Source organism: Aedes albopictus, chromosome 2, assembly GCF_035046485.1.
Source record: "Aedes albopictus strain Foshan chromosome 2, AalbF5, whole genome shotgun sequence".
NCBI classification, from domain to species: domain Eukaryota; kingdom Metazoa; phylum Arthropoda; class Insecta; order Diptera; family Culicidae; genus Aedes; species Aedes albopictus.
Genome location: NC_085137.1, coordinates 490,810,618 through 490,832,994, shown reverse-complemented (window position 1 = coordinate 490,832,994; position 22,377 = coordinate 490,810,618). Strand labels below are relative to the sequence as shown.

The 22,377-nt window shown below is 41.0% G+C and overlaps 2 protein-coding genes across 7 annotated transcripts in view; one reads left to right on the top strand and one right to left on the bottom strand.

Annotated features, from left to right (window-relative positions):
• LOC109423306 (uncharacterized) overlaps nt 1-22,377 on the bottom strand; it is a 764,938-nt gene that overhangs the window by 89,524 nt on the left and 653,037 nt on the right. The gene's annotated exons all lie outside the window — the stretch shown is intronic.
• LOC109423302 (uncharacterized) lies at nt 1,849-10,217 on the top strand. Its single transcript, XM_019698230.3, has 2 exons — nt 1,849-2,371; nt 6,553-10,217. Exon 2 carries the CDS (start codon nt 6,676-6,678, stop codon nt 10,009-10,011), a length of 3,336 nt encoding a protein of 1,111 aa, XP_019553775.3. The 5' UTR covers nt 1,849-2,371; nt 6,553-6,675; the 3' UTR covers nt 10,012-10,217.

The window sequence follows — 22,377 nt, the reverse complement described above, 5'->3', positions numbered from 1 at the left end:
TAAATACAAAAATTCGCATATTCATGAAGTTTGAGATTGTTCAACAATGTTACATTTGTCCAAGTTTTCCCCTTTGAGGGCCCCTCTTGAAAGGCTTTGGATTTATTCTAGGAGTTCATTTCATATTTCTACATGTAGAATCCTACAAAAACAGTCTGGTTGAAGTCACGAAACCTGGGGACACGAGGTCTGGGGGACACGAAACCTTATCTACAGATTTATGATTGACGAGAAGAGACAATATCATGAGAAAATCGTAAGTGCAAGCAAGAAAAACTTCTACTTCTTCTTCTCCTTGGCGTAAAGTCCACAAGGGAACGAAGCCTGTTATTCTGCTGATTACACTAAGTTACAAAATAAAACAAAAGTCGTGAATTTCTGTCAACGACCAAAATTTTTGAAGTACAATTTAGTGCTGATTTCGAAAACGCGCTTCAAAAACATTTAAGTAGAGCACTTTTTAAATTTTAGCTCAATATCGAGTTTTACATATTTTTTAAATATGGAATTTACTAAAATTCAAATATCTTGCGCTTTGTTCAATCAACTTTAAATCTTTTTCCATACAATAAAAACTAAATACAATACCATTAGATCATCTGAATATAGTTTCAGCGTAGGATTGATAAAATTCAAGATATTGGCGAGTTTTTGGGACAATTTCCTTAAATTTCAGCAAAATTTCCAAAAATATATGAAGAAATGTATTCATTTCAATAAGAAAGAAACAATCTAAAAAATCTTTCTCAACGTTTATTTGACATATCATATGTAAGCGAGTTACAGTAAAAAATTCAGCTCAATCGGAGCATTGATTACGGAGCTTGATATGTGTGAAGTGAGCGACTTTGCTTAAAAATAGAACAAAAATCGATTTCAAATCATCAACCTTGTATGGAAAGTCGAAAAAATTTCCGCTCTACTGTAACTTTTTTCCTTCACGTTTTCGAACTCAGGGCATGATTCTACACCAAAATTGATCATCAGCTTACCGAGTTCAAAAATGCTGTAAACTAGTGTTACTCTATGAGCGTTTCCACAATTATTAACTGAGAGCGTCCGCTGCCAATGATCACTTTGCATGCGTTGCGTATACCGTGTGGCAGGCACGAAGATATTCTATGCCATAATAAGTCAAGAGAACTTCGTTTACGAAAAGTTGCTGGACCGACCGAGAATCGAATCCGTCTCCCTCAGCATGGTCATGCTGAATACCCACGCCTTAACAACTGTGGCTATACAGGGCCTGAGTTTGCCTACCATGTCTATAAAAATCCTTATGTAAACATATCTTGGCACCGTTCATCAAATTATGTGTTGGGCCATTTTATCCCGCTAGTTCATTTTGAACCATTCCTTATAATGAGAATTACTCTCGAATTATTTAACTGAGTCGTATAGAATAATTTGATTTAATTACATTATGTACCAGTATTCCAGTGAAAAGTTATTGACAATGCGTCTCCATCGAGAGGAACATACCGCATGTCAGGTATCATGCAGTCAACGAATACAGGGACAAATGCGTACTGTTTCATCCACTCGAAAATTGGTACCGCATCCCACATCTAGAGTTCGCATAATCGCCGCAACTGCGCACTGAGCGCTTGACGCTGCCCCTCTCGCTCACTCTCACCAATTTCCAATCGATTCTTCTCGTTCCATCTCTCGCCGCCTCTCTCTCACGTAAATGAGTCAGGCTGTACCGCATGCTACATCGATGCACTGAACTGAAATTATATAATGCAAAACGTCAAAGCAAACTTGAAGCGAGAGAAAAACATAAGTTTGACTAATAACAAATGTGGGGGAGAATGAGAGCGCCCGAGGTTGCGTGGTCGATAGTATTGGTGGTGCCCATCTGCGATTGTCATTTCTCGATCGACCCTCGCAAAAGAAAGAAGATTGGCGACGGAGCTAGGAAAATTTTAGTTTAGCAAGAAAAAGCAGTGAATTTGCTTGATTTTATCGCCGAAATCAAGAGACACGGTTTGCGCGGAAGTGCGATTATCGGGTTCGCGTCGCTTCGCATCACGGAAAACGGGTCAAAGTGCGACATTTGACTCGCAATGGGATTATGGTGGTGGGGAATATCGATTTGAAGGTGAAAGTGCCAGGGCACTGCTGATGTTGATGGGAAATAAATTGGTCGCCTTTGTTTCGGTCTCGGTTGTCTGTGGTTCGTCTCTGTGTCTGTTTTTGGTGGGGATTCAAACAAAAACAACACTTCCTGCTCATCTGCCGTCGTCGTCGGTCGGTGGTGCGCATTTTCGATCCAGTTGTATTGCTGTGGCTTAGCTGATTACCATTGGTCGAAGCAATAACTAGCAGCGTGTATTAGCGCGAACACGGGCGAAGAAAGAAGCAGGAAGTAAGTTATAAATAAAATTAGGTAAACTTATGTATTTTGATTTCGTTTCAGCGTGCTGTTTTGCAAGTTTACTATGGTAGTGGGCTAGTAGTTGATCGATTGGAACGAGGTATTCGAGCGTGGTCTTCCCTCAGCGTTTGTGTGACGTCAGAGTCATGGGGTGCGGAAAGTAAACAAACCCGAAGTTGGCCATGCTCGGGTGATGCTTTTCGCTCATCCTGTGCATCTGAGTTTTTGGAAAGGCTTCGACAAATCGGTATTTGATTGAAGGAATGACTTAATTTTAGCCATGAAATGCTTAGAAATATCTATTCTAGTTTCCGATATAAAAAAGTTCAATGTTTTCTTCCAATCATTGAAAATTCGTTCAATTTAATATTATAAGCTGCTGCTCAAACGAATTAATGCACATTTGAAAGGTTCTTATTTCCGGCTGTGTTCTTCTTTGCGTAATGGCCCATCTGGGACAAATCCTGCTGTTCAGCTTTATGTTCTGTGAGCACTTCTACAGTTATTAACTGAGTGCTTTCTTTGCCAATGACCATGTGTATGTCGTGTGGCAGGCATAAAGTTACGCTATGACCAAGAAAGTCAACGAAATCTTCATTACGAAAAGTTCCTGGACCAGACAGGAATCGAACCTGTCTCCTTTAACAATCATGAAAAAGGCAACACTCTCCACCGGTCGAGTCAAGGTTTTGAGGGCCAATTTTGGTGACCTCAGAAGTTTCCAATCACTGTTGCCAGTGCCGGATTTAGGGGGGACAGGGCCCCGGGCCCCCACAAAATTTTACCTCGCAAAAAAAAGTGAAGCATGAAAAAAAGTAGTGCAAGAAACTTCTCTTGATTTTAGTTTTGTCATAAGAACTTCAAATTACTGTCTACTAGCAAGATGTATGTGATATGTTGTGATTTTTTTAAAGAAAGACTGCAACTATTTGTCCAGCTATTGTTTAAATTATAAATTTTGCCTCTAAAACTTATTAATATTTTTTTTGCGCAACATCTAAAGAGAACTTTCCGGAAATCCTGAAGACAATTTTCGACTGAATTGTAGAAAAACTCCAAAACTTTACTCGTACAGAGTAGTTCCTGCAAAATTTGTTATTTTTTCTGTCTAAAATTTTTAAAACATTTTGAAGAATTTTCTACAGATGCTTTCAAATTACGAAGTATTTTTGGAACTCTTGAATTTGATTTTACTTAGACAGCTTACTCACAGTTCGATTTTTTTTTAGTTGAGAGATTTGCTTTCCGAAATAAGGAAGAATCCATGGCGAGCTCTTGATAAATTCAATAGATTCTTTGAGAAAATTTCAGAAGAAATTGGCTAAAAATTCATCCGGGTTTCCCGCTGAAGATTTTCAAAAAATGTAATACGAAATTCCAATGGAAATTAAGTCAGAAATTCCATCAGGATTATCATGGATTCCCTCTAAAATTTCTTCAGCATTTTATATCAGAATACCCTATTTGATTACATAGTTTTGTGTTTTTTTTAAAGCAAGTTTTTCTTAAGTGTTCATTTTTTATGGTGATCGACCTTCTCCAAAGAGTGCAGCAGGGATCCACTAGAAATTTTCTTTGGATTTCGCAAAAACGACACCACCGATTGCGCTACAAATTTTACCAAATTTCTTGAAAATTTCAGCTATAAATTATTGTAGTTTCTCTATGTCCTCTGTCATGACTAGTTCTGGGACACAATCGTAGAAAATATTTTTTACTTTATATCCCTTTCGTGACGAACCAGCACAATTGTGCTGTTGAGCGGTAGCAGTTTCGCATATTTTTTTCATCTGTTTAGACTTTGTTTTATGTGATGTAAACTGTTTCAATAATTCAGCCATTACTTATACATGTTTATGTGTAAACAAACTTTTGTTTACGTTGCCTGTGTGATTTACCACAACAAGGTAAACAAAAAGTGGACAAAAACCGTTAAACATGAAAAAGTTTTGTCTGTCGCATAATTGTTATTTCCGATTTGTCTAGGTAGTCAAAGCTAGAAATCGAAAGATAAAGAGTAGTACTTTCAAATGAGGTAAAATAATTGTTGTTTTGTTGGGAAATCTAAGAGTTCTGGAGAGCCAAAATTGAGCCATTTGTATGGAGATTTCAGTTTTTTGCGCTCCGTCACGAAAGGGATATACATTTTTTTCATTGTTTTCACGCTAGGCTTTCAATTCTGTTAAGAACGAATTTAATGGACATCACATTTTTCTTAGCTCTGCTTATTGTTCTAGATTTAAATTCTCTTACAACGACATTAATACCTTCATTAACAAATTTTTTGTTTTTTTTTTTAATATTTTTTCCATGTTACAGTCGGGTCTCCTATTAGACGATGCCACCCACTTTACGCTCATCGCGTTTTCCAGGCTGTCTTCTAGCCAATTTAGTTCATTTTTGTATGTGATGAATCTATAATGAGCACTAACTGTTCTAAAAAATCAGCAGGGTTGGATGCCAGACAGCTGGGAAATTGCGGTGGGAGTAAAATGTGTGGCAGCGTCTAATAGGAGACTCGATTGTATATGTGCAAAAATATATCCTCTATATAAAGGCCTCACAACACTGTGGCCCCGGGCCCCCACATTTGTAAATCCGGCCCTGACTGTTGCATAGATAAATAAATGCATTTGAATCTTGCTTCGCAGCGTATACATATATACCGTGTATGCACCAAACTTTGCGCAGTTAAGAAAAATCAAATTTCTAGTCGTTATAAAAAATACAAACAAACAAAATATATCATGAACAACATGCTCATACGATAGACTAATGATTCTTCTTTGAGTCTGCAATATAAAAAAATCATAATATTAATCAAAAAATACTTAAAATAGAAAAACTATTTCATTGCCTTGTTCCTAACTTTGCGCATAGAATCTTCGATTGTTCCTAACTTTGCGCATAGTGTGCCTAACTTTGCGCATGCTATGAATTGCTCAAAAAAGTAATCAAAAATGATATTATTTAATGTTTGTTCATTAAACTAAAGTTATTCAGATCAGGTAGTGTGCCCTTAATGGATCTTTGTTGAAATATTTTGTCCTACGAGGGAGGGGGAACGGAGGCCTCCGGAGTTCTTGATTTCGTCTGCGGTTCGTACTAGGCACCTACCGTGTGAACAATCCAAACTTCATGAGAGGTTGTTTCCTGTGGCTAAAGATCAAAGGTAAAAGCTCCCTGATAAATGAAGTGACAATAAGGGGTCATTTAAATATGACGTCCATCTTTGGGGGGAGGGGGCTGGGGTTGTTTGAGAAAGTATGATATGCCATGTATTAGGTATACATTGAAGCGTGACGGGGTGGCCCAGGGGAAGAGGGGGTTCTAAAAATCTTAAAAATGATGGACGTCATATTTGAATCGTCCCTAACATTGACCGCCGGAAAATCCAAATGAAGGACTGTTCACAAATCACGTCTCATTGTAGACAGATGGAGAGTGCCTGCCATAGTGCTACGGTTCATACAATTTTCTATTAATTTCTATACAAAATGTGTTACATGGCGGAGAGGCAGGCCTGAAATTATCAGTACTGGTGTTACATAATATTTAAATGGTTCATAAGTCATGTATTCACGTTCAACAAGCATTCACTGAAAGTGCGCAAAAATTAGGAACACAGTGCAAATAATGGTTCCAAACATTGCGCACCACTATTTACTAATTAAATTGAAAAATTTCTTACGAACTGTGATTGATATTACTAGAATATCACCTTTTTTGTCAATTTACTGCAAAATTAATCATCGTTGCAGTTTTATCGAGGAAAATGTTGATTTTTAGTAGAGTTACTTCTTGGCAACCGTGTTAAGGCGAGGCAAATTTTGACATTTTAGTGTATTTTTTGTTTATTAGTCAACATAAACAAATATTTTATGGACATTAAATATTTGGCAAATAATGTTTATGTTTACCCAATGCTAGTGCAATGATTAAACTGGTGAATATGTTGACATTTAGTTATTTGTTTCGTTATTTTACAAGAATGCGCAAAGTTTGGACCTGCGCAAAGTTAGGTGCGCACACGGTATGTTCTCGTCAACTCAGCCTCCTCTCCAGCACAGCGCTTTAATTGCTTCGAATTAACTTGAGCACTTAAACAATTATTATCTCCTACTACTCAAAGCCAGTAGCTTACAGCATCGTTTCTCTTATCTCTTTTTTAGACCGACCAAGCGAAGGACAAATACCGAAATGTCGTTGCACTGCTGATCTGATCTGGATCGTCATCGTTTTCGTAGTAGTCGTGGGACCCTGCCTACCTACCGATCATTCTAGAGGTCGAAATCATGGATCGCAACTCGCTGGCGATCGGTATTGACTTCGGCACCAGCTTCTCCAGCGTGGGAATCTACCGCCGAGGGAAGTTCGAAATCGTTGCCAATGCGGCGGGCAACCATCGGATACCGTCGTGTGTGGCGTTCACAGATAAGGCGCGACTTGTAGGAGAGGATGCGCTGGCGCAGGCCGATACGGACCCTAGTAATGCGGTTCTGGAGGTAAAACGGAAGTTGGGTGGCTGGAAGGAGGATAAACTGCAGGTTCAGTTTAAAGGGGAGACGAAGGCGTTTCACCCGGAGGAGATATGCGGTGTGATATTGGGGAACTTGAAGACGATGGCGGAGCGGAAGTTGGGGCAAATGGTGGGTTCGGCAGTGATCGCTGTACCGGCGGGGTTCACCGATGGGCAGAGGCAGGCAGTGCTGGACTCGGCAGCCATCGCTGGAGTTAACGTGCTGAGATTAGTAAATGAGCCTACCGCGGCGGCCATTTCCAATGGAATCAATAAGAAAGTGATAGGGGAACAGTGGGTTTTAGTGTGCTCCATAGGGGGAGGTCATCTAGACGTGTCGATCATGACGATCTACAACGGAGTGTTTGAAGTGAAGGCAACTTCCGGAGATAACCAACTGGGCGGAACGGACTTTGACGACCGGTTGTTAGCGCATTGTGTAAAGGAATTCCGTGATAAGCATTCCAAGGATCTTTCGTCTAGTAAGGAAGCAATACGCAGGCTTAGAAAAGCCTGTGAGCAGGCAAAGCGGACGTTATCGTACACAAACCAGGCACTGATCGACATCGAAAACTTGTACGAAGGTCAACGATTTGAGTTGCTACTGAACCGGGATCTGTTCGAGGAACTCAATCGGGATCTCCTGGATAAGATCATGCTCCACGTCGAGATGGCATTGCGTAGAGCTCGGAAGGATCGGTTTGCCATCCATGAGATTATGCTGGTGGGCGAAAGTTCTCGAATACCTAAGATTCAGGTGATGCTCAGTGAGTTCTTCGATCGTCGTTCGCTCTGTAGTTCGATCAACTCGGACGAAGCAGTTGTGGTTGGGGCTTCGATAGCTGCCGCAATCCTAAGCGGTGAGAAGTCTCCGGAGATTCAAGACATCCTATGGTTAGACCTAGTGCCGCGATCAATAGGTTTAGTAACGGAAAGTGGAACTGAAGAATCGCCACGGATTCTAATCAGTAGAAACTCTACAGTTCCTTTGAAAGTGAAGCACCGAGTAAAAAACTTTCAAGAAATGCAGCTTCTGTACGAAGGAGAAAGTGCCATTGTAAGTGATAATGTGTTGCTGGGGAAGTTGAAGATTGAAGGGACGTTTGGGGATATTGAAGATGTGGGGCTGTTGTTCAGCACTGATACTAACGGAATCTTGCATGCCATTGTGGAGGGAAATATCGACCTAAAAGCTACATTAGATAAGGGAAGACTAGAGCGTTATGAAATTGATCGGATCGTGTATAAACACAAGAAGATTCTATTGGAGGCCGAAAAATACGAGGAGGATGTGAAGGAACAGGAAATGGCCTTGGAAAAGCTCGCTGTTCAAGCAACCATAGATCTGGATGAAAAGGCCGGGAGTTGGGATCGATTCAGTGAATGGATTCACTGCATTTGCATAGTTACTTTCGACCTCGAGCTAGGTCAAGCCATGGAATTAATCTACCCAAATCACGTAACATTAACCGAGCAGGAGAAAACCAACATTTGCTACCTGGCCTTCCCGGACTCAAACTCCGGATGCATGGGCGACTCCCAGTTCCACATCAGACTTCGGGTGTCACCGGGATCCGAGTCATCGTCACTTCGGAAGGAACATCTCGACTTCAATTGTCACTGTCTTCCGGTTCATCGAGCAGATCCAGGTCACTTTTGGGGCTTTGTGTACTTCCGGCAAATCAAAGATGCCACCCTCAAACGCGGCTATTTCCAGAAAAGCTTGGTTCTACTCAGTCGACTGCCGTTCATCAATCTCTTCTACGAGCTTACCGCCTTGATTGCACCCGCCTTCTTCTCAAGTGGAGAACCCACTTTGGAAGCTGTCTGCGATAACATCTGCCATTGGCCGTCCCTGATGGCAGGTGAAAGTATGTCCCTCCATCTCCTAGGAAGCGTCTACGAAATATCCATTCCTAAACAGAATTTCAAAACCTCATCCACGGAGAAGCCCAAATCAGAAACCTCCATTAGCTCAAACCCTCAAACCCAAATCATCGGCTCGATCCACGAGATCGACATCTTCAAAAGTCTCCAGTTCTTCCTGCCACATATCCACCTTCTCTGGGAATTGGTCCTAACTGGTGAGCCCATCGTAGTCACTGGAGCATCTCCTACTGACTGCGCTCACATGGTCCAATCGCTGATGAGTCTCATCAGTCCGTTGTCCTACTGCGCTGAAAGTCGACCTTATTTCACCATCCACGACACCGAGTTCAAGGAGTTCACCCAAAACAAAAACGGCCATCCGTCAATTATCCTGGGCGTGACGAATCCTTTCTTCGCCAAAACTCTCCAACACTGGCCGCACATGATCCGCCTCCAGGACAGCACTGAAACCATCCTACAACAGAAACAAAAGCAAACTGTAACTCCCGCCGGCACCACTACTCCCACCAATTCCAGTTCATCCTCCGACTCGAAGCTGTCCAAAATCAAGCAGATCACCAACAAACTCCTGGATTCGTCCCCCGGAGTCTACACCCAGTACAAACCATTCATCTCCAAAGACAAGGCCTTCATCAAAAAGATCCTCCTCGGGATCAAAACCGAACGTCCGCCGTCCGTACAATCTGCCCTGATCCGGCGGCACTTCCTCGAGCTAACCCAGAGCTTCATGATCCCACTGGAGCGCTACCTGGCCTCCCTGATGCCTCTCCAAAAAGACATCTCCCCCTTCAAATCCGCACCCCTCCCCAACCCCTTCAAGCAGGAAGACTTCCTGGCAACCCTCGAAGGAAACGGCCCACATCTCACCCCGACCTGCAAGGGCGACTGGGAAGGCCTCTACAAGCGTTTCTTCTCATCCCCCAACTTCAAAGGCTGGTACGAGTCGCGGTTCTTCGAACTCCAGCAAACCCTCCAAGCCCTGCACATGCAAACCCTGTCCGAGTCGAATCTCACCGAGTGGGTCAAGGGCAAGCACGAGGTCGAAATCGTCGACATGATCCTGCGCCTAAAACAGAAACTCCAGCTCTGCAGCAGCACTCAGATGGCGGCCCTTCCGGTGCAGCTCAATACCAAGGATACTCGCGAACAGCTGCTGAAGCATCTGGAAAGCATGAAACGGTGTCTTCCCGATGATCTGAAGCAGATTTTAAACAACATCTGATTGAGAGAGAGCAGGCTAGATTGTGCACTTTGTGATGAAGGTGCGCAGGGTGCGACGTAAGTGAATGTTTTATGGTAATATTAAGTTTTCTTTTTTTAATCAAATCGATACGGGAAATCCATTGCTTAGCAAATCTGTGTAAGAGATCAATTATACAAACACTATGATAGGATAATTACAAATGAAGCGATTTTAGTTCAACGGAATTGATAAGTGTGTTTTGATTTCTGCGGATATCACAGCCATTGGTTTTCTTCGTTATGTTTATCTTGAAAAGTAGGGTTTTAAGTTTTCTTTTTTTAACGAGAGGATGACTGTATGATTTGTAGTTAATCCTCCGTGATTGACCACATCTTGTGGGTTAATTCTTAAAAACATTTCAGGAATCTTAACAAAAGCTTTTAAGGTGAATCGGGACGCTGTGTTATTTTTCCTATCTTCCCTCTCTTTCTAACAATTTGCCTCGCGATTTTGAAGATGGTAATCTCGATTTCTATCGCACAGATGAGGCTGAAAAACAATCAGTATATGCACTGCAAGTGAGCATACACAATGATAGATTTTTGTTCCATTATATGAAGTAGAATCTGAGATTACCATCTTAGTAGAAACAGAGCAATGGCGGATATTTCCTCGACCGTCCCGTCCGCCCTTAACAATTATAATATGGAACTAGCTCACCCATTCACATACATCCTTATCTACTCACTGGAGAGTATGTAACCACATCGGCTCTCACGACAAAATAACTGTTATCATGCATCAGATGGTGAGTATTCGGGGTCGCGGATATATCGTCGTTTTGGAAACTTTTCAATTTGAGGAAAATTTTCCATTGATTTTCCCAGGAGAAAACGCCCGAGGAAGCCCAGTAAGAAATTCTTGAGAAACTTCGGCTGAGGTGACTGCAAACTAGGAAAGAATATCGGGAGGAATCCCTCGAAATATTTCAGGAAGTAGGTATCTCTGGAGAAATCCTGCTAAGAGAAAGCCCGAGCGGAATTCTTGAAGGGTTCTTCGAAGGTTTCTTGCTTTACAAATCAATAGCAACGTCTTCCATGTCCTAACGGTCATCCGGAATAGTGAAGGAAAGTAATCGTTACCTGCGTTGCTTCTAAGGACTGAGTCTATGTCTCCACTGTTGTTTCGGGAAGGCGTTAGTAAGAAGGGTTGCGGTTACATGACACGGGTTCAAGTTTTTGGAATGAAGCAACATAATGACGGAAATGATTACTTAGAGTAAGTCTACTGCTTTGAGGACAAACCATTATAATATTTTCATAAAACTTATTGCATTTGCTGCGCATAATGAAAATCGACACACTTCATCAAAAATGCAGGTGGACTCTGATGACAATCCCATCACATATTTTTGACAATTCAATCAAAAGCCAATGCTTTTTTCATGGACACATTCTACTGAACATCCACTATAAAATAACCGTATAAAACGAGCTCACCAAACGTTGCGGCACCATCCTCCAGAATTCAGAAACTATTTCCGTAGTAATTTATGAAAAAAAATGTAGTGAAATTTATCTTTGATTCCTAGAATTTTGAAAGGGGTTCTTTGAGAAACCTGAGATTAGTTCTTGGAAAATTCTGAGAAGTATTGATCCAGAATTTTGGAAAAGATTGACCAATAATGCTGACAGAAGTTGGGAAGAATTTCCGCAGAATCTTGAGTAAAAATCCCGCAGAATTCAAAAATGGATGTTCCAGAATAAAGAGAAAAATTTCCCCAGAGTCATGAGAGGGTTTCGGCTAGATTAAGGATTCTGGCCGAAACCCTCTCAGGACTCTGGAGAAATTTTAGAATCCTAAGTGTGATTCTCTTAGAGAATATTTTCAGGATCTTGAATCGAATTCTTTCAGACGCCTGAAATAGCTTCTCTCAAAAGCAAAAGAGGGATTCTCTTGGTACCCTTATAAGAATACCTTCAGAATCCGGATAGGGATTCTCTCAGAATCTTGAGAACGATTCTTCCAGAATCTTGATTCTCCAAGAATTTTAAATGGCATGCTCTCAAATCTTGAAAGGGATTCCCTCCAGAATTTTTAGAAGCATCCTGAAACAGAACCTCAGACCGGTTCCTCCAAAATTCTGGAAGGAATCCACTCAGTATCCTGAAGAATTCACCCAATATCTACAGAAGAACATCCGTAAAAGAATTCCCCTAGAATCATGGATATTCCTAGAATGCTTACTCCTGAGGTTATACTGAAAGGGATTCACTCTGTATGCTGATAGAGATTACCGCAGAGTCCGCAAAAAAAACCTCACAGATACCTGAAAGGGATAATTTGATTTGTTTTCTTGGTAATTGCTTAGGTATTTGGTAACTCTTGTGGCCGTTAGTCGAGGAATTTGAGCATTTTTTTTTTTTTGAGAATTCGTTCGAATTTCATTAGCAAATTTCATCGGAGTATGTTTGGAAAATCCTTCGGCAGAGTTCATTACTCTGCTCTTCTTCGCATATCAGTCCCATGCTGTTTTCAATGCGAACCATATTTTCGTCACTTACGAGGTCGTGAAAACAAATTTGATATCTTTCCCGCCACATTTCTTAGCTTAACATGCCACGAAAAAGTATGCATGAAATGAATACTTTTTATTGAAAATAATTAGAGTTATACACTCAAACCTCCATTTAAGTCAAATCCATTAAAGTAAATTCCATTAAAGTCCCTCCATTTAAGTAGCGCAACTTAAATGGAATTTGACAAAACAAATGTAAATATGCTACAGTTTCGAAAACATCTGTTGTTCTAAAAGGTCATTAGGCTGAATAGGCCGAATAGGGACCTTTTCGACCTAGTCAAGAGGATGAATACGTCATTAGACTGAAAAAATTAATAGGCCGAATAAGTTATTAGGCTGGATAAAACATTGGGGCTGTTCATAAATCACGTAGACCAAAATTTGGTCATCTCAGCCCCCCCCCCTCCCCCCTCGTAGACTTTCGAACATACAAACATTAAAAAAAAGTATAAAGCGTAGACTTTCGTCAGACCACCTCCCCACCCGAAAAAGTCTACGTGGTTATGAACGGTCCCTTGGGCCGCAAAAATCATTAGACCACAAAGGTCATTAGGCTGCAAAGAGCTTTAGGCCAAAAAGGTATTTAGGCTGAAAAAATCTTTAGGCCGAAAAGGTCTTTAAGCGCCTGTTTGAACTCAAAACTGCACCACGCTCACACTGAATACAACGAGCAAGGTTTTTTGGTAGTATTTTATATACTTATTGATGACCCATTCAGCCAAATGACCTATTCGGCCTAATGACCTATTCAGTTTTTATATCCTCATAAAAAATAATGATTCCCAGAAAACCAGTAATCGTATAAGATGCTGCATAGGATGATAAAGTGGAGGCCATATGCGTACATGCCTCCATTTAGGCGCATGTAAAATGTACGCATATCGCCTCCACTTTAACATCTTATGCAACCCGCTATGAAACCCATAGAACTTAAGGAGATTGCCCTAGAAACATGAGAAAGATTTTATCAGAAAACTTAAAGGAATTCTTGGAAAATCCTGAGAAGGATTGCTCCAGAAGAAAGGGATTCACCAAGCATGCTGAAAGGTATTGGGAAGAATTCTCGCAGAATCTTGGAGACAATTCCCGCAGAATTCAGAGATGGATTCTTCCAGGAGACTGAGAGAAATCCATCCAGATGCTGAGAGGGTTTCCCCAGAACCTTTGAAGGAGTACCCGTAGAATTCTGAGATTCTCTCAGAACTTAGAGAAGGAATCGCTCAGGATTTTTTAAGAGGAATTCTGTTTGACTCCTGAAGGGAATTCTTTCATAATCAAATGTGGGACTCTCCAGTATCCTTAGAAGTATACCCCCTGCTTGCTGATAAGGATCCCCCCATAATCTTGAAAATGATTCTCCCAGAAATCTTGAAAGGAATTCTGAAGGATCTGCTCAGTATAAAGAAAGATTACCTGCAAAAATATGAGAAGGATTCTCCTAGAATAATTAACCCATTAACGCCCGAATTATGCCACAATCACAATAGATGTCTGATTTTTTCTGGAGTACCTTAACTCCATTAAAGAAAGTTATTGCAGTCATTTAAACGGAAATCTACGGTGAAATTTTCGTTTTAATACACAGTTGGGCATATGCACGTGAAATGTTGAAAAAAATATTTTTTTTTTTTATTTTTTTTTGCGCAGCTACCTTTTTTCTATGAGCTATGTAAATCTATTCTAGATGACTGATCATAGTTGATATTCTCCTAATAAAAAAAGTTACAGTTTGAAATGTTTCAGAAATGGGTTACATTAGTAATAACTAAAACAATCTGCTAGTAGCTTATTAATGGATAGTTTTCAACAGTTATTAATTTCAATATGCATCATTCTAATAATTTCTATATATAATGGGTTGATATTCGGCATTCTAGTAGTATATCCTGCCCACCGCATCCTTCTGGCTTTCATTTTTATAAAGCTATGGAAAATCATGGACGAAAACGGCTTTTCTGGGAAGCTGACTAGACTGATATTGCTGTGTGCATTCGCAATGCAAATATCAAATGCAGGAACACCAAATGTGGTAAGATTTTCTAACAAGTAACCCGATGCCAGTGGGAGCGGTGGTGTTAGATATTATTGCTAATTTGCCTTTGGTAACACTGTGTTACCGCGTTTGAAGCGCATTTGGGCACCGTTTGCATCTTGAACGCACTCAGCAATAAAAGCAACGATGGAGGGTGCGCAAAATTGCGTAAGGGTTTCGGGTGAACTATCCAGTTTATTCGAATCTCGCCGGGGACTGCGACAAGGTGACGGACTCTCATGCCTACTCTTCAACATCGCTCTAGAAGGTGTGATGCGACGAGCCGGGCTCAACAGCCGGGCTCAACAGCCGGGCTCAACAGCCGGGGCACGGTGTCAAAATTTCGATTATTATCGAACTTTCATGTACCTCGGATTTTTCTTCATAGAATGTTAGAATTTCGGCTGTAATGTATAAATGCAAAATTTAAAATATTCTATCGAAGAAAATTTGAGTTAGATGAGTTTTAGGGTATTTTCCATACTAAAAATCAATAATTACTATTTTAGCCCAAAAAACGTCCCATACAAAATATATGGAAAAATTTTCGCCGATGAAATATTTTCTAGTTTTGTAACGTTCCGTTCCGTTCAATTAAGCCGACGGCTTAAGCGCCACCTTTCAAGAAAGGACCGTCCACTCTGTAAAATATCCCGGCATGAGACCGCCTCTTCAGGGCAGGCCAACAGTTTTAATACAGAACCGAATTTCCACTTTGACCCAACCGAATTGCCAACTTACCGAACTATGGAAAGAAACAATGATCTAAATACACTAAAACGCTATCCAAAACTAAATGGTAGTAAAAGAATTCTCAATAGAAAGTTCAACAACTCCGACAATCTTCAGCAATAGACGACCGAGGCTGGTGAAGTCGTCGCTAAACTCGAAGTAATTAACTTTGAATTCAACAAATATATTCGAGTTAAAGAAAAAAACAATGAAAAATAGAATTTAAAAAGTTGCACAAGGGCCTCAATTCAAAAATTTATTCGGATTCAATTCCAATTTATTGGTCAGGCAAACCCTAACTGCTTCGTGACGTCACGTCTACTCATAGCGCAATTGATTTAGATAACCTACAATTTATTCGCACGCCCTAACGATATATCTAACCTTGTTTGTCCTAGGTGATGCTCCAACGGCGGATGGTCGACGTCGTCTTGACAGCGTCGGCGTCGGCTTCAGGCGATTGAGACGGTCGGAATTCAAATTCACCAACTCGTGTGTGAGCTTGATCTTCGGGGTATATGCGTCCCCGGGCTTCGGTGGAGTAAGAGCTTTACTGGACGTCGCTCTCTGCTTCACAGCTTGGCTGAACGAGTTGTCACGTGGTTAGTCCCGACAGCAACCACACGAACACGGTTGGATTCATCCGCGTAGAATTCCAATTGGACCGTGTTGGCACTCAAAGCTTCCGTCAGTGTAGGCACGGAGTGGGAAAACTACCACCCAGATTTGTCGGAGTGGGGGCCTAAGCTCAGTTAAGCCTCGTGTAGCCTAGACTTGTCGCCCACGTTGTTGGGCCTAACACGCCTAAACAACGCAGTAAAACAACTTATTGCACCTTATTCCACCGATAAATGCACTAAAGCTTACCTGTCTATTATTTCCTGTTGAGTTCCTTTCAGTTTTTTCTCTAAAAATTTCAAAATTCTAACGAACTTTTTAAATTCTGCTGTTAACATAAAACATTCAAATTAGACAGTAAATTACATTAAATAACACTCGCGACACTTACTTCAAATTTAGTTAGCCAATGCACCAAAAACTTTAAGCTAAACTGATTTTGCAAACTTTACTCAACTTTTCTTTATGAAAAATTCACCTCGAAAATTCAGGTGTAATCACTATCACGTACTTCACCAATCTGAACGAGCGATCGCGATTCGAAGTGGTACGAACTTAAAAATTAAGACGCAATCACTACCCAATGGTCTGCAGTGGGATTAAATCCTCTTTTCCCATTGGTCAGATCTGGAGAGCGGGAGTTTTTACTGGTTATTTTCCATTTCCCGATAGTATGGCTATCTAACTTTGTAGATGGTAAAAGGCCAGTGGAAATTTACTACGACGCAATTAGCTCAAATTGGAAGATGCGCCTTTGCTTAGGCAATATGTATCCTTAATTGAGCTCTAACTCAATATAACATGCCGAAATATTTCAACACAGACAATCAGATGGTCGCATACATATCATAGATATAAAATTTGCGATGAGTTATAGTTGTAGTGGTTTTTGACTACACGGAAAGAAATATGTTGCCATTTCAACACTTATAAAAAAAAACATTAAAAAAATTTTATTGACGGAACTGATAAAAATATTACAGTTTTCCGATTATGAATATATAGCCAAAATACTATTCATTTTCGAAGAATAATCCGAGGTATATGAATGTTCGATAATAATCGAAATTTTGACACCGTGCGGGGATCGTTTTTCACAAAATCCGTTCAATTTGTATGCTTTATGGATGACATGAACATTATCGCCAGAAGATCTGGAACGGTGGCAGAGCTGTACACCCGCCTGGAACGCGAAGCAGCAAAGGTCGGACTGGTGGTGAATGCCTCAAAAACAAAGTACATGCTGGTAGGTGGAACCGAACACGACCGGATTCGTCTGGGTAGTAATGGTACGATAGACGGGGATACCTTCGAGGTGGTGGAGGAATTCGTCTACCTCAGATCCTCACTGACGGCTGACAATAACGGGAGCCATGAAATTCGGAGGCGCATCATCAGCGGAAGTCGTGCCTACTACAGGCTCCAGAAGAAACTGCGGTCGAAAAAGATTCACCCACGCACCAAATGCACCATGTACAGAACGCTAATAAGACCGGTGGTCCTTTACGGACACGAGACATGGATTATGCTCGAGGAGGACCTGCAAGCACTCGGAGTTTTCGAGCGACGCGTGCTAAGGGCGATCTTCGGCGGGATGCAGGAAAACGGTGTGTGGCGGAGAAGGATGAAACAACGAGCTCGCTACACTTTACGGCGAACCCAGCATCCAGAAGGTGGCCACAGCCGGAAGGATATGATGGGCAGGGCATGTTGCAAGAATGCCGGAGAACATGTCTGCAAAGTTGGTGTTCACAACAGATCTGGTTGGCACAAGAAGGCGTGGAGCGCAGAGAGCACGATGGGCGGATCAGGTGGAGCGTGACTTGGCGAACATCAGGCGTGACCGAGGATGGAGAACGGCAGCCACGAACCGTGTATTATGAAGAAATATTGTTGATTCAGTTTTTTCTTGAACTTGTTGTTATACTAAATAAATGAATTAAATGAATCAACATCTCATTCTCATCTATCTCAGCTTCTTCCGAAGCTCACAGTGGAAACGATTTCCACTGATGATGCGTAATCGTATTTTACGGATCACGTAATTTACAGATGTGGTTATATGGACCAGAGTCCTTTATGTAGTTCTATTCTCGAGATACACAAGTGCAAAATTTCTATGAATCATTGAAGCCGCCTAACGGGAAAACATAAACCAACCCATTCATCATCGGATAATGACTCTCCTGAACGAGCACGAATAAGAGAGGAGAGGAAAATGGAAGACGGTGCAACATGCTTCATTTTCCACGGTATTAGCAAAACTTACTAATCTGTGAATAGACCATTGGGCATTCAAGTCTTCTGGCCTACCAAATTGCTGGGCGCTAATTGATCAAATTACGTTCAATTAATCTATCTACAGCTATTTTGCATGAAGCCGACCAATCAGTAGGTCGGATCCAGAGGCACGTTCGACCCAAACGAATGTCTTTGAGATGAGAGTCACAATGAACCTGAGTAAAGATACAGAAGTTCAGAATGTTTAGAGCTCACTAGTTCCACCTATCGGATAAACCAAGAGTCAACTAGTTCATTATCCGTTAGCCCTTGATGTACTGATCAAATTTGCCGATGACGAAATTTTTCTATGCAGCCTGATTTTCAAGATACAGAAGTTCAGAATTTGTAGGGCCCACTTGCGCCACCTAGCGGATAAACCTAAAATGAACTAGTTAACTATCCATTAGCCTTCGATGTCCTGATAAACTTTGCTGAAGACTAAATGTTTCTATGAAGCCTGATTTTCGAGATTCAGCAGCTAAGAATTTTTAAAACTCACTAGCGCTACCTAGCGGAAAAACCTTTAATCAACTAGTTCACTATCGGATAGCTATTGATGCCCTGATCGACCTTGCTGAAGACGAAATTTTTCTATGTAGTGTGATTTTTGAGATCCAGAAGTTCAAAATTTTTAGGGCTCACTTGCACCCACAGAGCCCACTTGCGCCACCTAACAGATAGTTCACTATCGGATTGCTCTTGATGTCCTGATCAGCTTTGCCGAAGACAAAAATTGTCTATGTAGTCTGGTTGTTGAGAAACAGAAGTTAAGAATTTCTATGAATCGCTAGCGCCACCCAGTGGATAAACCTAGAATCAACTAGTTCAGTATCGCATAGCTAATGATGTCCTGATCGACCTTGTCGAAGACGAAATTTTGAAATTCTTCTATGTAGGCTGATTCTCGAGATACAGAAGTTCAGAATATTTAGAGCCCACTTTCGCCACCTAGCGGACAAACCTACAATCAACTAGTTCTCAATCGGATAGCTGTTGATGTCCTGATCGACATTGCCGAAGATGATATTTTTCAATGTAGTCTGATTCTCGAGATACAGATTTCTGGAATTTTAAGGGCTCACTAACGCCACCTAGCAGATAAACCTTGAACCAACTAGTGCGCTATCGAGTAGCTCTTGATGTCTTGATCAACTTTGCCGAAGGCGAAATTCTTCTATGTAATCTGATCCTCGAGATACAGAAGTTCAGAATTTTTAAAACCCACTTGCGCCACCTAGCGGACAAACCTACAATCAACTAGTCCACCATCGGATAGCTGTTGATGTCCTGATCGAGGTTGCCGAAGACAGAATTCTTCTATGTAGTCGGATTCTCGTGACACAGAGGTTTACATTTTTTTAGACTCACTAGCGTCACCTAACGGTTAAACCCAGAACCAACTAGTTTACTATCGGATAGCTATTGATGTCCTGATCAACCTTGCCGAAGACAAAATTCTTCTATGTAGTCGGATTCTCGAGATATAGAGGTTTAAATTTTCAAGGACTCACTAGCGCCACCTAACGGATAAACCTAGAACGAACAAGTTTACTATCGGATAGCTATTGATGTCCTGATCAAACTTGCCAAAGATGAAATTCTTCTATGTAGTCGGATTCTCGAGATACAGAGGTTTATTTTTTTTAGTACTCACTAGCGCCACCTACCGGATAAATTTAGAACCAACTAGTTCACTATCGGATAGCTATTGATGTCCTGATCAACATTGCTGAAGACGAAATTCTTCTATGTAGTCTGACTCTGAAGATACAGAGGTTTAATTTTTTAGGACTCACTAACGCCACCTAGCGGACAAACCTACAATCAACTAGTTCACTATCGGATAGCTGTTGATGTCCTGATCAACTTTGCCGAAGACAGAATTCTTCTATGTAGTCAGATTCTCGAGATAAAGAGGTTTATTTTTTTAGAGCCCACTAGCGCCCCCTACCGGATAAATCTAGAACCAACTAGTTCACTATCGGATAGCTATTGATGTCCTGATCAACCTTGCCGAAGACGAAATTCTTCTATGTAGTAGGATTCTCGAGATACAGAGGTTTAAATTTTTTAGGACTCACTGGCGCCACCTAGCGGATAAACCTAGAATCAACTAGTTTACTATCGGATAGCTCTTGATGTCCTGATCAACTTTGCTGAATATAATTTTTTTCTATGTAGTCTGATTCTCAAGATATGAAGGCGACAGTATTGGCAATGGCTGTTGACGAAACACCTGTTAAAGCACAATGTTTCGTGATCACTAGTGCCACCTACTGGAGCGAATACGTACTAAATTACGTCCTATCGAAGAGTCCTTGATCTCCTCAACAACTTTGCGGAAGACACCAGTCTTCCAAAATGCTTCATTTCTCCGCAGTTATCGCAAAAGTTACTGATCTATAAATAGATCACTGGGCGTTCGAGGCATCTGATCTATAAATAGATCACTGGGCGGAAATGGGTTAAAGGGATTCTCGCAGCAGTACTCCTGAGAGGGATTTATTCGGAATTATGAGAGAGACTCCCTTAGAATCCCGAAAGGGAATCATTCTGCATGCTGAGATTCACTTCGAATCCTGAAACAAATTCCATAATCCTGCATGTTACCTTTTTACTGATAAGGATTTATTCAAAATCCGAAATAGAATTTCCCCTAGATCTCTGCAATGGTTTCCCGCAGGACATTGGGTATTCCTAGAATCCTGTGTGGGGTTCTTCTAGAATGCTAATGGGATTCTTTTAGAACCCTGAGAGGGAATTTCTCAGAATCATGAGAGTAATTCATTCAGACCACTCTTAGAAAAATAAGAGGAATTCTCCTACAATCCTTAGAAAAATATTCCCAGAATCCTGATAGGCCCCCATGAATCTTGAGAGAGAATTCCCCAGAATTAAGAGGGATTCTCCCAGAATAATTCAAGGGACTGTAACTGCCTAGTATAGCCTCAAGAACCCAAAAGACTCAATATTTTCTTATAATTTTGATGAGAATTTCCTCAGTATCTCAAGAAGAAGTCCAGCCAAGCTCTGAAAGGGATTTTACTTTTAATTTTATTTATTTATTTATTTATTATTCTCCCACAATCCTGTCCTATAAATTCAAATAAAAGTTCGTGCGCATTGTTGTTCTAGAATTCTTTGAGGGATTATGCTCGTTAGAGGTACTCCTCCAGAATCTTGAGAGGGATTTCTTCAGAACCCTGAGAGAGATTCTTCCAGAATCTTATGGCGAGTTCACCTGAGAAGGATTCCCTCATAACCACGATTACGAGGCACTCTCCCAGAACCATGAGAATGATTTTCTCAAGGGTTCTCCCAGTATCCTCAGAAGAATACTTCCAGAACCCAAATAAGAATTCCTCAGAACCCTGAGAGGTATCTTTATAATTCTGAGCAGAAATCTTAATGGGATGCTCCCAGAATGCTGAGAGGAATTCCTCCAGACTCCTGAAAGGAATTTTCTCAAAATTCTGAGAGCGAATTTTCCCGAACCCATAAAGTGCTGATTCTGATTCCTCCAGAATTATGTGTAGGATGTTATTAAAATCTTTGAAAGGTTTCGCTCAGTGTTTTAAGAACATCGCTAGAATCTTGATAGGGACTCCCCTAGAATCCTTAGAAGAATTTTCCTACCATTCTTAAAATGACTCTCCCAGAAGCATTAGAAGGATCCCATTGGTATTCTTAGAAGAATATCTCCGGAACCTGATAGAGTTTACCTCAGTATCTGGAGAATTTATGTGGAGGGATTTTCCCAGATTCATTTTGAACTTTTAAAGGATGCTCCCAAAATCCTGAGAGGGATTCTTCTAGAACTCTGAGAGAGATTATCCCAAAATCCTGAGAGGTACTCCTCCAGAATTTTGAGAGAGATTTCTTCAGAATCCTAAGAGAGAAAAATTTCCCTAGCATCAGGTATTACAAGGCCAGCTCCAGAGACACGTTATCCTCCATTTGGGACATTTGTGCCATCGACATACATATAAGCCTATTTCATAATTTAGCTGAGGGAGCATGGGACAAGGGCAAGGATGGGATTAGGAAAGGGAAAGGTGATGAAATTGGAAGGGTGCCCTAGAAGAGGGAATGAACGCATTAGCGCAACGAGAGCTCATAGCCCATACCACAACGGGTTTAATCAGTGCCCTGAAAAGGA

Excerpts from the sequence above, each read along its gene's own strand:
- LOC109423302 (XM_019698230.3), top strand. The coding sequence starts at position 6,676 with ATGGATCGCAACTCGCTGGCGATCGGTATTGACTTCGGCACCAGCTTC.